This window comes from Ostrea edulis, chromosome 4 (genome assembly GCF_947568905.1).
Source record: "Ostrea edulis chromosome 4, xbOstEdul1.1, whole genome shotgun sequence".
In the NCBI taxonomy this organism is placed as follows: Eukaryota; Metazoa; Mollusca; class Bivalvia; order Ostreida; family Ostreidae; genus Ostrea; species Ostrea edulis.
In genome coordinates, this window is record NC_079167.1 from 36,849,095 (window position 1) to 36,863,984 (window position 14,890).

A 14,890-nucleotide genomic window follows, 5' to 3' on the forward strand; every position below is an offset into this window, starting at 1 on the left:
TTTGTTACCCATAAATGCCCAAAGAAATATCTACTATCAAAGACGGTTAACCCGTAATGCCATCTGCAGCCCTGCTTTTGGGGACCAAGAGAAGGGCAGACAACAAACTGGGCATTTTTACAAGTTCTTGCATGATCAAGACAGTGTTTCCTGAAATAATTAATAACTGATGTTGACTTTAATAATAAAACCTTTGGTCCTCTTAATTGTGCATTATATTTCCTGTTAGATGTCAAGGTCAAAGTTTTCTCTCAAGAGTGGTATTTATGAATATATGGAACAATGAGACACATATAATGATTCATTAAAGTAATTTGTAAGATAGAAACAATGTTTCACACCGCTGTATAGTCCAGTCATTCTTATCCCTCTGAGATCCATAATTTCAAAGTAACAACACTGATTCTGGGGAATGTTAATTTTATAACAGTAACAACATTCCATTACTGGGTACTTTCCCCTTTTACAGAATGACACTGGTTGCACCTGTCCAGGTACCACAAAATATACAGGACGTTGTGTTCGTTTTGTGCAGTATTGTGTTTGATCCACAATATACACAGGACGTTTTGTGCAGAATTGCGTTTGATCATAGTAAAAATTTCATATTTCTCTTCCCTCAGTGGACAGATATATTTAGATACAAGAAGTACATTTTGTAATTAATCTATAAAGAGTGCAAACATTTGTTGTGCTTCATCATAGTGTTTCAAACTTCCTGTAAAATTAGCTAGACATGCAGGGCTGACTGCTTGTAAAACTTATGTAAGCCCTGTCCAAGACCTACTAGACCTCAGAAAATAACTGCCACTTTCTGATTAGCCATTTAAATAATATATATCTTCTAATTAAAACAATTATATGGCTAGGACTCAGTTCCAATAACTTTTATCTCAATCATATACTATGGAATAATTTTAATTCGGGGGGGGGGGGGGGGGGGGATGTTCATGGGTAGGCAAAATTTTGCTAGTTTGTGGGGGAAATAATTTCGTGGATAAGCGATACAATATTAATGTCACTAGGAGAGATAACTCTACTTGGTTTAAAATATGTTCGAGGACACATAAATTCATGGGTAAGAGTGACCCACGAAATCCACGAACATCAATCCCCCATGAACAATAATGATTCAACAGTATATCATACATAATTTTATAAAGCCCCATTGGCTTGTTACGACTTCATTACTGATATGATAAAAAGATTTGATACAGCCAAAATTTCCTTTCAGAAAACATACAGCGCATGCGTCGAGCAAATTCATATTCAAGCTTCATTTTAAGATAATACACAATATATATCATTTTCATTTTGCTCGACAAATGTGGACATCTTTCCTGAGCAATAACCTGTATGACATTTGACAGTTTGCAGGCTTATTTTGAAAAAAAGGCGGGAAATGTCTTATTCATGATGTCATAATGCTATCCAATTAGGAATATCATTCTGAATTTGTTGACATATTATACCTAGCATATATTTTACTTTCTTAAAACGCTGATTAAGGTAAATTCCAGACACATTTTATAGAGAGAAAATTTTTGGGCCTTTTTATGTATACAATCATACCTTGTTCTTTATCATATCAATGTCGACATTTCAAGATCAAACAGCAAATGATTTGAGTGCATCTTTTATCTGTGCCGATGTAATAAACAACTGAAAGTCTGGTGGATAAAACTAGCTCTACGTCACTTGTATGGTGACATAATAGTTAAGCGAAGGATTTCCCCACGTGATACGATGTTTATTAATGTATTGACAAATGATCAAGTGTTATTTTACTTAGGACACCTTACCACACTGTGTATCTACATTCTAAGGATCACGATATCTACCTGTTTCTATACAGCTGGTGTGCACTTGGGCATTCTTGATTTAGTAAGGTAAGAACGTGAATTCTTAGGAAGTGGTAAAAACAAAAACAGTTGAATGTCTAGTTTCTAGATATTGTAATTGAATATTTACATTCCCAATGTTATTGCCTTTGCTATCTACACAAATTGTAATGAAAGCCATTTCCTTACAAGTGCGCTGCACTTGCGAACATTGTACGTACGAATTTAGATAAATATGGTACATCTGTTATAACAACTGGGAATTCTGACAGACATGAATATAAAAATTAAATAAATTTCATTTTCGAAAATACGTGAGAGTATGGACTGCAGCACTTGACACTGGTAAACTTTTCATGAAGCGCTAACATGCTCGTGTATTTTCAAAAAGGAGATTTATTCCTTGTATAATGTTTTGTAAAATGATAGCTTACTACACTGAGTGGAATCAATATGTAGTCGTTCTGCAGATATTTTATCTTCAAAGAAATCTTTAAGTTTAGAACCAAACATTGTACATTATGTATCAATTAATATCCAACATTTTCTGTAACAATTTTATACAAGTTATAATACAACTTTGCCATTTCTTTTTACGTTTTCATTGGTCAACTTCATATCTTCCAAGTAAGCAGGTTTTCTGATCATAATCATTGTGGAGAGTAAAAGCAGTTTAGAGTATCTGCTAGTCAAATATAATCTAAACAAGTGCATAGAAGTCAATTGTATCTTTTGAAATCCATGGTGAATATTCCAATTTCTTAACATCAAAGTTTTAAAACGACTTTCCTGTTCCTGAATTTTCTAAACCTTTTTATTATGTTATTCATTAGCTATGATCTAAAAGTCTGCATTAGAGTATGAGCTGTTGAAATTAGTTCCCAAACATTTCCTAGAATGACTGGACTAGTGACAAAATATATCATGAAAAAGTGCAATCACGCATATATCTGATCATGTGGTTAAAACAAAACAAATCATGATTACTACAAAGTTACAAGTACTCTCTCTGACTACTTAGTGTGTAGTGTTGACTTACCCATACAGTGTCACATTGATGTTGTTCGGATTGACATAGGGCCCCAGATCCCACGTACAGGTCTTGTTGACGTCCCAATCGTAAATTTCACAATGGAAGTTTGTCACATTTCGTAGAGGATCTATAAAATATGAGAAAAATGGCTTCAGCCTGACAGCACAATCTTAATTTTGTCCGCACACGCATACGCACACACACAACAACAAAAATTTAAAGAGAAAAAGATTTTCAATTAAATTTTTAAAAAAAATATATACCCAACAAATTTGAGTAAAATATATAGGATAGGAAAGAATTTACTCAATAAAGTTGGATGAATTTGTGTGAAATAGAATTAAATAGTTTACATATAATCAAATGTAACTACAGGGAATGGAATATGAGTAAGTTAATTCGCAATTCAAACTACTGTAAATGTAGAAATTAACATGTGGATGATATTTACCCAAGATACATCAATACAAGATTTTGTGTAAATTACCAGCATATATACTTTTTCCATAGTTATGCAGTTTATTAATTGATGATACTGACATCGCATAATTAAGCCCTATGTGTATGATTCTCCAAGTACACATAATTAACAACAGGCGGACATAACCATGTGTACAGTACTTCAAATTAAAGCTCTTGTGAAACACAGTATAACTCAGTGAATTGTGTACATATATTTAGCAAGGTTCATACATTTCTAAGACTGCTGAGGTTTGGCAATGTGGTAAAAGTACTTAATATATCAATCATTGATAATCAATGGCATTTACACTTTAATGTCTTTGAAAGAAAGTACATCCGCTTTATGTTCAACACCAAAACATGAATATTTAAGTACCAGTATAGTGCCAGTACTAATTCACCTCCATTAAGGAGGGTGTGTTTCTGGGCCTGCTTTTGCATGTGTTAATGTGAGTGTGTGTTAATGAGTGTCGGCATGTTTATCGACAGACAAGATTACATAAAATCTGCAGCAGAGGTTTGCAGTCTCTATTAACACTTTCATTCATTTTTTTGTGTCAAATAGTCATGGCTAAGGACTGCTCTAAAATTTGGAACACACTACAGTGAAGTACAGTTATAGTGAACCTCCAGGGCAAGTGAAAAACAGTTCGTTGTAACTAAACTTCATTAAATCCAATCAATTTTTCTTATTTTCCTCCCATAGGGGAATAAATATCACTTCGCAATGAGCGTGAATTCAATTTAAATGTGTTTGTTATAGGTGTGTTTTACTGTACACTAATTTCATAAAATGTACCGGGGATCAGTTAAAAAAAAGGGATTTTACACTATGAAAAAGAAGTGCTTTTTTTTCAATTCAAATATACATATTTAAACAAAGCCAACTTACACTCCAGTTCCACCACCTGTCTATCTACAATACTCATGGAACCCTCAACTCCTTTAATCTTGCAGTAATATGTCCCCGCTTCTTCTAAGGATGTCATTGTCTTCCTGAATGATATGGTTCTGTTGTTTACAATGGTGACTTTTTCAGAGATTTTCCTCTCCAAAATGGACAGATTCTTGGGTTTTAGTAAAAAATACAAGCTGGAGGAGTCGTGAGGAGATGAAGCGTTAATTGTACAGTTTAGAACCAGCTCTGAGTGGAGGAGGATGTACGGATCTCGAGGAGTCATGTCTGTGTGAGAAGAAGCACATTCACAATCATGTCAAGTTGATTTCAATCTAACTGCAATTAGATCCTTTGATCTGCTCACCTATGATTGCTATACTAACCATTAATTAGTAGGTGAGCAAATCAAAGGATAAAATTTTAATTAGATCTAATTAATTTGCACATTTGTGAATCAACAAATAAAATAATAATAGCATGGGTGGAATTGTAAATGGGAATAGTTTGCAAACTTGTGATGTGTGTAATACTGTTAATTAATTCCAAACTATCTAAATGAATAGACACATGTAGATATTGTTGTACAGAGAAATTGTGATCCAGTTACATTGATGTATCATTCTAAATCTGCCCAAAACATTCATTATATGCTTCTTTAATGGAATGAGTTAAATTGAATTCAAAATTCACCGAGTTTTGAATTCACTCTCTTAAGAATATAAAGTACAAAATGTGCAAAAATAAAAGGAGGCGAAAATCTCCCACATATAATGTATTAAGGGAAATTCATGCTTTTAAATTTTTTTTAACTTACTTCCACACTGGCAACATCTGTTTTTAAAGAGACATGTCCATACTGGAGCTGTTGTGAAAAGAAGTGATGTTACCAAAACACTGAAGACAGAATCCATGGCTATTTTACTACTGATTCACAGCTGGCAATGACCTCATGTATGACCTCATGGATACAATCAGTCTGTCAAACAGCTGGGAACATTTTCACTCTGTAATATTGAATTAAAAGAAACTGAAAATATGCTTTATATCTGCAAATTAATCTTCTTTACTATTTTGATTTATTTCTAAAACTTTTTTACCAAAAAAAATTATAATTTAAAATATGACATTCCATGAAAAATCATACTGAATGGGTATCAATTGTTGCATTCTTTCAATGCTCTCAAACAATAATGAATTTCTTCTATTCATGCAATGTAAGCTGTGATAAATTACATCTTAATAAACTAGGTAACCAAAGTTGTCCACAATCTCTAAATTTTAATGTCAAACAGCATCTGTTACCATAGCTATAAGTTGTTTTGACTGATTGGGGGTTTGAATATAAATATAATTTGAAGAATTTATCAATATTTGTTCACACATTGATAATATATACAGTTTTATGACTATGTCTATTTTCATGAAGACTATGCATCATAACATCATTCTTTCACAATCTAAATCACTATCAGTATTTTCAGCTACTTCTGTTAATAACCACATACATTTATGCTAGTGGTTATCTTATTCTCAAAACTTATTATAAATGGCTTCCAGAATCACAGGGTTCATAACACATGTACATATTACCTATTATTTTAGGTTAACAGATAAATAAAATTCAGTTAATAATCCCCTCCAACAAAGATATTATCATGATATATTTACTAGGTATTTGCAATCATCAGGATAACTATCTGATGTAAACTTTTGTTAGATCTAGTGTCCATCAGTGTAAGACAAAGTGTACATGGCTTCATCTTTGTCAATGGTACTGACATGCATTCTGCACAGAACCATCTAGATGGCAAGAATTGGCACCTTGTGATAATTGTTATTCAATCAGTACCATCACATCAGCAGACATATCTATCAGTTCATATCCTCCAAAAGCTGGAGATAGTCAACTTCTGTAAAGAACGGCAACTTTTCAACAAAAACACATAAATCTAACACCCCCCTCCCCCAAAAAAAAAACCAATTTGATTGTACATAATTCATTGATTTGATGTCCTGTATTTTAACACACAGGTATTAAGTAACATTGAATGGAACTGTGGTGGTCATTAAATGTATCTTTGAAAAGCGCATCTCAAAACTAGCATATAAAATACCATCCCCTCCCAACCCCCTAAAAAACCAAACTGCTTGTGTGCTTTACATCTTTCCTTGGATTTTGAATAAATACATCCCAAATTAAAACTGGATTACATACCAACCTCCAGAAATTCCAGCTATTGGTACCGGTATCCGTAGTTACATAGAATCTATACAGTGCATAATCCATCTTCATTAATATCATCACATAATAATTGAAAGAGGAAGACACGGAATATTTATCTATACATCTTCGTGACACTCACCAAAAGATAATTAGCAATGATGAATTAACATAAATGAAAACCACGAGGTTGCATTTGGCAATTGTACACTAATTGAATGTGGAGTAAAATATTGTAAACATTAAATAACCTCTTCTCAATGAACATACTGTAGGAAACTAATAAAATTGCATAGAATCTGCATTAGAAAATTGCAACCAATTACAGCTCATGTTGCTTTAAATAGATCTTATACTTATAAGTGCTTCCAATGCAATTCTCAGGATGTCATCTTTCGTTGTGAAATAAAACTGAAATTATCTACAATTTAGAGGAATTTAACCTTGTATATATGTATGAAGCCTTCAAAATATACTAGTGTCATGGAAATCATTGCGTGCAAGTTTGTTCAAGTGGTTCTTTTTGTTTGATTTACAATACAATAAGCCATAACCATTCATTAAGTTAATGATTAACGTTAAAAATTAGGACGGTTTACAATACTTTTTTTTAACAGGAACATGCCTCTGTATTTATAGTACGATCACATTTGGCAAAAATGAAATGAATGGACATTGTACATATCAAGATATATACGTACTACCACATTTCATATTCATTAGAAACAAACAACATTTTTGTGACATACTTCTTTTCCAGTGGGGGTTTCCCCGAACAAAGCCGGTACTGAATCAGTGAATGAACTACATATGTCCAAAAGTTTTGATGCAGATGTAAACTATTTAGGGGTTTAAGCTTTTTTTAAAAAATGAATAACAAACCAAAACATACACCATTCTTGACACCAATTGTCCAATAATTCCCTCTGTATACAGTGTCACCCTGTCCCATTTCAAGAAGGAACAAGATAACGAAAAACATTTGTTCAACATTTCCTGTTTACATGTTGTGGAAGTGGCACTACACATATAAAAAGTAAAGAAAGTATGATACGACTTTCCGGAATTGGGGTTTTGAGAGGTACTTGACAAAGACCTGGTTTTCTGCACGTGAATACTATGATTTTCAGTCACGGCATATAAATAGAAATCGATAATGCTAAATAATATTGTTATTGATTTTTTTTAAATTATTGGCTAATATTGGCATAGGCCATACGCCACAGAGCAAAGGGGTTTAAAATAAATTCTTAAATCCGCGCCGTATACTCTACGTGTTGTAGCGATTGTGAACGTATACTAGGATCTGATTTTTATTAGATTGTTTAAAATTCTATATTCTCTTTTGGTAGGCTATGTATTAGATGTGTATTCATATGTTATAAACCCTTGAACACCCATGCCAGAAGGATATCTCATAAATGTTCGGATTTCGTGATGAGGGCGTTGTAAACCCGAACAGTTTATCTTAATATTAGACCCCCCCCCCTTCTCTCTCTCTCGTTTAAAATTAATGTGCTTGAATTTTTTTCCAGAACTTTGATATCAAGCCTATATTATATTATTTATTTATTTATTATTATCGATGTATTTTTTTTTTTTTTTTTTGTATCAATAGTTTTCGGGAAGTACAATTTACAAAAACTTACCCGACACACTCCTAACACTTCGTTCACGAGGCTGGTCGAGTTTAGAATAGGTAAACATGACATAAAACAATTATTCATCCTAACTGCTCTGTGGCTATTGTAAGAATGTGTTCTAATGAAAATCTAAAAATAAAGATTCAAAATTGTTTACCTTTTTAAAGAGGACAAGTTTCCAGAAAGTGGGTTCACATTACCGGCGCTCAAAATCTTTGGGTGACCTATACACAAAGCACAACATACAAATACTGAAGTAATTTAAAGTCGTATGGTGATGATAAATTTTTTTCCCTTTCCGACCTAGCAAACATCACTGAAGAATTAGTTTATCTCGATTGTTTAATCTTTAATGTTCAGGATACGGATACTATAGAATTCATGATAGCTTTCTACATGTTTGGTGCACTCGAAGCGGACGTTTCCGGGAGTTTTAGACTCAGGTACTTGAGGAAAGTGCTCAATAAAGTGATACTGATGTGTAAACTTTGCACTTAATTTTGTCATCCTCTTTTGTTTATTAGAAATACAACTTCCTTGTTTAATAATTACAAATCATTTTATTAGGGATTGCGGATTGGTGTTTCTTGAACACATGAAGTTGTACGCAATGCATTTTAAATCCAATGTAAGGTTGTCTATACTACATAAAAATATAAACAAATAAGAAGGGGGTCATAGCTAATTATTTTATTTCATTATTTATTTGGGGGGGGGGGGGTTGCATAATTTATTATTCCGTCGTTAGAATGGAAATGTTAATTCATAGTTAGACTAATTTCCTAAAGTCCCCGCCATTCCCCTCTTACTTATCCCTTGAGCAATAGTCGCTGAGGAAGAGTCGGGAAAATTATATGAAATATTACAAATCGACAAGGAACCACTCTCTATGAAATGATTAAGAGGGACCCAGATTTTCCGATAGCAATAAAAAGAAAAAACTAAAAGGCATGGTGTTCGGATAGGGCCATGTGCAAACGCGTAGTACTTAGCTAAAACGCGCTATCACACAACACGCCGTCGCGCTATCACACAACACACCGTCGCGCTGTTATACGTTTTAATACACAACACACCGTCGCGCTATCACGCTAATACACAACACGCCGTCGCGCTATCACACAACACGCCGTCGCGCTGTCACTCTGTTACGCTAATACACAACACGCCGTCGCGCTATCACACAACACACCGTCGCGCTGTTATACGTATTAATACACAACACGCCGTCGCGCTATCACGCTAATACACAATACGCCGTCGCGCTATCACGCTAATACACAATACGCCGTCGCGCTGTCACTCTGTTACGCTAATACACAACACGCTATCACGCTAACACACCGCTGCGCAAATGCACAGCACGCCGTCGCGCTGTCAAGCTAACACACTGTCGCGCAATATTGCGCTGATACAGACACGCCATCTCGCTGTTACGCTAACACGCAACACGCCGTCGCGATTTTGCACAGTCACATCACCTTCGATTTTGTATTAGCGCGACAGCGGCAAGACAGCAAACTCCCTGTCAAGGCCTCATTGCGTCACCTACGTACTGACCTCTCCTATGTGAAGCAGTACAATATATAGCCTGGTTCCGTGAGTCTGCGATTATCACGCGGGTAAATAACACTAAAGAGTTCGTAGTTAAAGCTTGAAAATATTGACATTAAGAGTATTAATATAAAAGTATGGATTTTATTTTAGTGTAAAGTAATGAACTTGATGTTTACGTTCTTGTTTTGAATTGTTTACGTTTGACGGTATGTTTTTTCGTCATTCTATAGTGGCCTAAGAAATAGTTATCCCATAGAGTTTGTGAGCAAACGAACTCTGGCGGAAGTTTGAGCTTGATAGCACGATGGCGTGTTTGCGTGACAGCTCGATGGCGTGTTGTGTATTAGCGTGATAGCGCGACGACGTGTTTTGTGTTAGCGTGATAGCGCGACGGTGTGTTTGCTTGACAGCGCGATGGCGTGATTTGTATTAGCGTGATAACGCGACGGCGTGTTTTGTGATAGCGCAGTTTGGCGTGTTAGCGTGATGTCCAATTAGCGCGACGGCGTGTTGTGTGTTAGCGTTTTAAGAAACGCGCTAATTACGCTTTTGCACATGGCCCTATCCGGACACCATAAAAAAGATTTTGGCATGGCTGCACTGCAACCTGAGGACAACTTAGCTATTTTAAAGCAGTCCCATTTATCGGGCCCACAAGGTGCGTGTATATACATATGTAGGACATACAAATATACATTTTTTGAGGTTGCAAGTTTTTTTCTCTTTATGTAAAGCATGGTCGGATCCAGGTAATTTACAAAGGGGGAGGGGGGCCCCAGGATGGTAGCCTTTTTGGTAAAAAAAAAAAAGGGGGGGGGGAGGGGTACAGGCCCCAAAATGAACATTTTGTTAAACTTTAAAAAGTGTTCTACCAAAGGGGGGGGGGAACTGTCCCCTCCAGATCCATCAGTGTAGATATCAATAATAAACACACTAGTATTCCCAAACTACGGAGTATTTCGGGGTTTGGGTTTGAGACAATAAAGATGTGTGGGTGCGGTATCTGGGGGGCTTGTGGGGATCTTATGACGCAAACTCGGGGGTAGACCTAAATCACGTAAACTCGGGAGTAGACCTGAATCTCTTAATTATCCCCTTTTTCTTTTCATTTACATAAAGTTTTTGGACTTTATATTGTTCTGATTCAGTGGCAACTCACCCAAAATAATATCAACAGCATTAATCCATCACGCACAACAAAGATGTATACAGAGTAATGTCTACTTCACTATTGTAGTCTATATCACTACTTCACTATTGTAGTCTATTTCACTACTTCACTATTGTATTCTATATCACTACTTCACTATTGTAGTCTATATCACTACTTCATTATTGTATTCTATTTCACTACTTCACTATTGTATTCTATTTCACTACTTCATTATTGTAGTCTATATCACTACTTCACTATTGTAGTCTATATCACTACTTCATTATTGTAGTCTATATCACTACTTCACTATTGTAGTCTATTTCACTACTTCACTATTGTAGTCTATTTCACTACTTCACTATTGTAGTCTATATCACTACTTCACTATTGTAGTCTATATCACTACTTCACTATTGTAGTCTATATATATATCACTACTTCATTATTGTAGTCTATATCACTACTTCATTATTGTATTCTATATCACTACTTCATTATTGTAGTCTATATCACTACTTCACTATTGTAGTCTATTTCACTACTTCATTATTGTATTCTATATCACTACTTCATTATTGTAGTCTATATCACTACTTCACTATTGTAGTCTATTTCACTACTTCACTATTGTAGTCTATTTCACTACTTCACTATTGTAGTCTATTTCACTACTTCACTATTGTAGTATATATCACTACTTCACTATTGTATTCTATTTCACTACTTCACTATTGTAGTCTATTTCACTACTTCACTATTGTATTCTATATCACTACTTCACTATTGTAGTATATTTCACTACTTCACTATTGTAGTCTATATCACTACTTCACTATTGTATTCTATATCACTACTTCACTATTGTAGTCTATATATATATCACTACTTCATTATTGTAGTCTATATCACTACTTCATTATTGTATTCTATATCACTACTTCATTATTGTAGTCTATATCACTACTTCACTATTGTAGTCTATTTCACTACTTCATTATTGTATTCTATATCACTACTTCACTATTGTAGTATATTTCACTACTTCACTATTGTAGTCTATTTCACTACTTCACTATTGTAGTCTATTTCACTACTTCACTATTGTAGTCTATTTCACTACTTCACTATTGTATTCTATATCACTACTTCACTATTGTATTCTATATCACTACTTCACTATTGTAGTCTATTTCACTACTTCACTATTGTAGTCTATTTCACTACTTCACTATTGTATTCTATTTCACTACTTCACTATTGTAGTCTATTTCACTACTTCACTATTGTATTCTATATCACTACTTCACTATTGTAGTATATTTCACTACTTCACTATTGTAGTCTATTTCACTACTTCACTATTGTAGTCTATATCACTACTTCACTATTGTAGTCTATTTCACTACTTCACTATTGTAGTCTATTTCACTACTTCACTATTGTAGTCTATATCACTACTTCACTATTGTAGTCTATTTCACTACTTCATTATTGTAGTCTATTTTCAATTTAAACTGTATTTTATTATGAATAACATAATAAGGATTAGGCAGCAGGCAATGCCTATATAAGCCTTCTCCTTTAAGGTACAAGGTAAAGTCCACATAATTATACACACAAGAAGTTACAATATAGATAAGAAGTAAAAGGATAATAAGTCATTCCAAATATAATGATTATATAAGTATTATAATTTCTTGATATGAATAATAGGCTAACAAAATAGAAATGCGGGGTGGTTAATGGGATCTAAATGACATACAAAGGAGAAAAAATGAAATCAAATAAAAATAGTGAAAGAAAAACGAATAAGTACAACAGGAGAGAAAAAAAGATGGAGAGTACCGACTCAAACATGATAAGAGTAGACATACATAACAAATACACATGTATTAAATGCATTTTTAAAATCTTTTGCTTTCTATAATATATTTCTGAACATATTCAAAAATCTTTTTTTTTTTTTTTTTTTTTTTTTATATAATTTATTTATTTTTTTGGTTTCATACAATACATCAAACACTTACACAAACATACCTTTCATACATGCATACATCTCCCTGTGGTTTAGGTTACTTGCTGTACAATAGTGAAAGTAATAATAATAACAATAATACATGTACTAAAAATAATGACAAGTACATGTAGTAATAATTAATCAATTGCAAAAATATTTTCCCACTTCATCCATATTTTATCAAAGTTATGTATTTTAAATGCTTGAATTGCAGCATATTTCTCTACATGATAATTAAACTTTAAGTGACATAGTAATCTAACAAGATTTGGTTCTTTATTCTGCATTAAACAGATAAATATGTATTGTTTAGCATATAAAATTATAAAGTTTATGGCTTTATTATTTAAAGACAGTGGAATTTCACCAAATATTATATTTGACACATTAAAACCAATTCTTTCTGAAATGTTTCTATATATATGAAGACTTAACTCACTCCACAATGTTTGGGTCTTATTACACGAAGTAAAAATATGTGTTATTGTTTCAATATTACTTGTACAAAATCTACAGAGATCATCTGTTTTAACACTAATGTTTTTCAAATAATAACCAACAGGAAGAATTCTATGTAAAATTCTAAACTGTAGCCACTGAACAGAAGAATCACTAGATGTTTTGAAACAAATTTTAAACAGATCTTGCACTGAAATATCATCTACTCCATATGAAGATAGTTCAGTTTTCCACTTGCCCATAGAAGTTGGGATATCTTCTTTTGCATTTAAAATATTGTAAATAATATTAGAACATCTTTCATGTAATAAAACTGGTTCAAAAAATATAGGCATACATGGATTAACATTTTGTTTGGTTGAGTGTCTATCAATTGACAGACGTTTTAAATATTTTGAAATTGCAGTAATAATGCTATTGTATTTCATTACACATACTTCTTGAAGATCGTATAAACACTGAAATGTTTCTATGGTATGGAAGTTACAATCAGTATCAAAAAAATCTTGAACAGCTTTAATCCCCTTTTCATACCATTTCTCATAAAACACAGATTTTCCCGCAATTCTAATATTAGAATTGTACCACACTGGAATATTATGAAAATTATTTTTAATATTTGGAAGATTTTGACTAGTCTTCAAATAAAAAAACCAAGCATTAAAAACATCCTTCCAAAAAACATTGCTTTTAACACATAATTGTTCCACAATAAAACTATCTCCAAAGTCATATAATTTCTTTAAAATATCATTTCCATACATGGCAAAAAAAAAAATTCATCCATGGTTTCTGACAGTTGGACCTAGTAAGCCTTTTAATCCAAGAGCATTTCAATGATGTAATAAAATTGCTTATATCAACCATCTTGATACCACCCGATAGATAGTCTTGTGTTATCACAGACCTCTTAACTTTATCTACACTAGATTTCCATAGAAATTCAAAAATAATTTTGTATAAATAAGAGATTGTTTCTTTCTTTGGAGTAGGAAGTGATATAAACAAATGATTCAATTTTGGAATAAGCAAGGTTTTAATGACAGTAGCCCGCCCAATGGGAGTAAGAATCCTTCTTTTCCACTGTTCAGTAAGAGCAACGATTTTTGGTATTTGAATTCCGAAATGTATATCTTCAATTTCTGTAAGGTCAACTGAAAAATTAATACCCAATAAATTAAAAGTTGTTGATCCCCAATCTAATTTCCATCTTGTATGGTGAAAAACTTGATCTGAAAATTTCTTTGAACCAATCCAAACAATTTTTGTTTTAGAAGAATTAATCCTTAGACCAGAAAAACTGGAAAAAAATTCTATCGTATCTAGAGCTGCAAAAAGCGATTCAGGTGATCCGTCAAGGGCTAGTGAAGAATCATCTGCATATTGCGATATTTTGTGTTCTGTGTTTTCTATACATATGCCTTTTATACTTTTGTTTTGTTTAATTAATATTGCAAGAAAATCTTTATGTTATCTTTGAACCCAAGAGTCTCATCACCACTCAGCAATAACTTTAATGATATGGGAACTTGTAGTTGCATTGCATTTATTGACTCTAAAAGAGCAATTCTTTGTACTGAGTACTGAACACATTCAAAGAAAA

The 14,890-nt window shown here is 33.3% G+C and overlaps 1 protein-coding gene across 11 annotated transcripts in view; it reads right to left on the bottom strand.

Moving 5' to 3' along the window:
- The window catches only part of LOC125668292 (leukemia inhibitory factor receptor-like), a 40,991-nt gene extending 31,822 nt beyond the window's left edge, over positions 1-9,169 (bottom strand). For 2 of the 11 annotated variants that reach the window (XM_056162521.1, XM_056162517.1), the window contains exons 1-5: positions 7,348-8,476; positions 6,450-6,501; positions 5,049-5,238; positions 4,229-4,519; positions 2,881-3,001 (exon numbers count right to left, since the gene is read on the bottom strand). In XM_056162521.1, the coding sequence (XP_056018496.1) occupies positions 2,881-3,001; positions 4,229-4,519; positions 5,049-5,145 (509 nt within the window). In that variant the 5' untranslated portion in view covers positions 5,146-5,238; positions 6,450-6,501; positions 7,348-8,476. Of the gene's footprint in view, positions 1-2,880; positions 3,002-4,228; positions 4,520-5,048; positions 5,239-6,449; positions 6,502-7,204 lie in introns of all 11 variants that reach the window. The other 9 variants (XM_056162522.1, XM_048902224.2, XM_048902221.2 and 6 more) reach the window with 8 other exon arrangements.
- Positions 9,170-14,890: the final 5,721 nt, after the last annotated feature.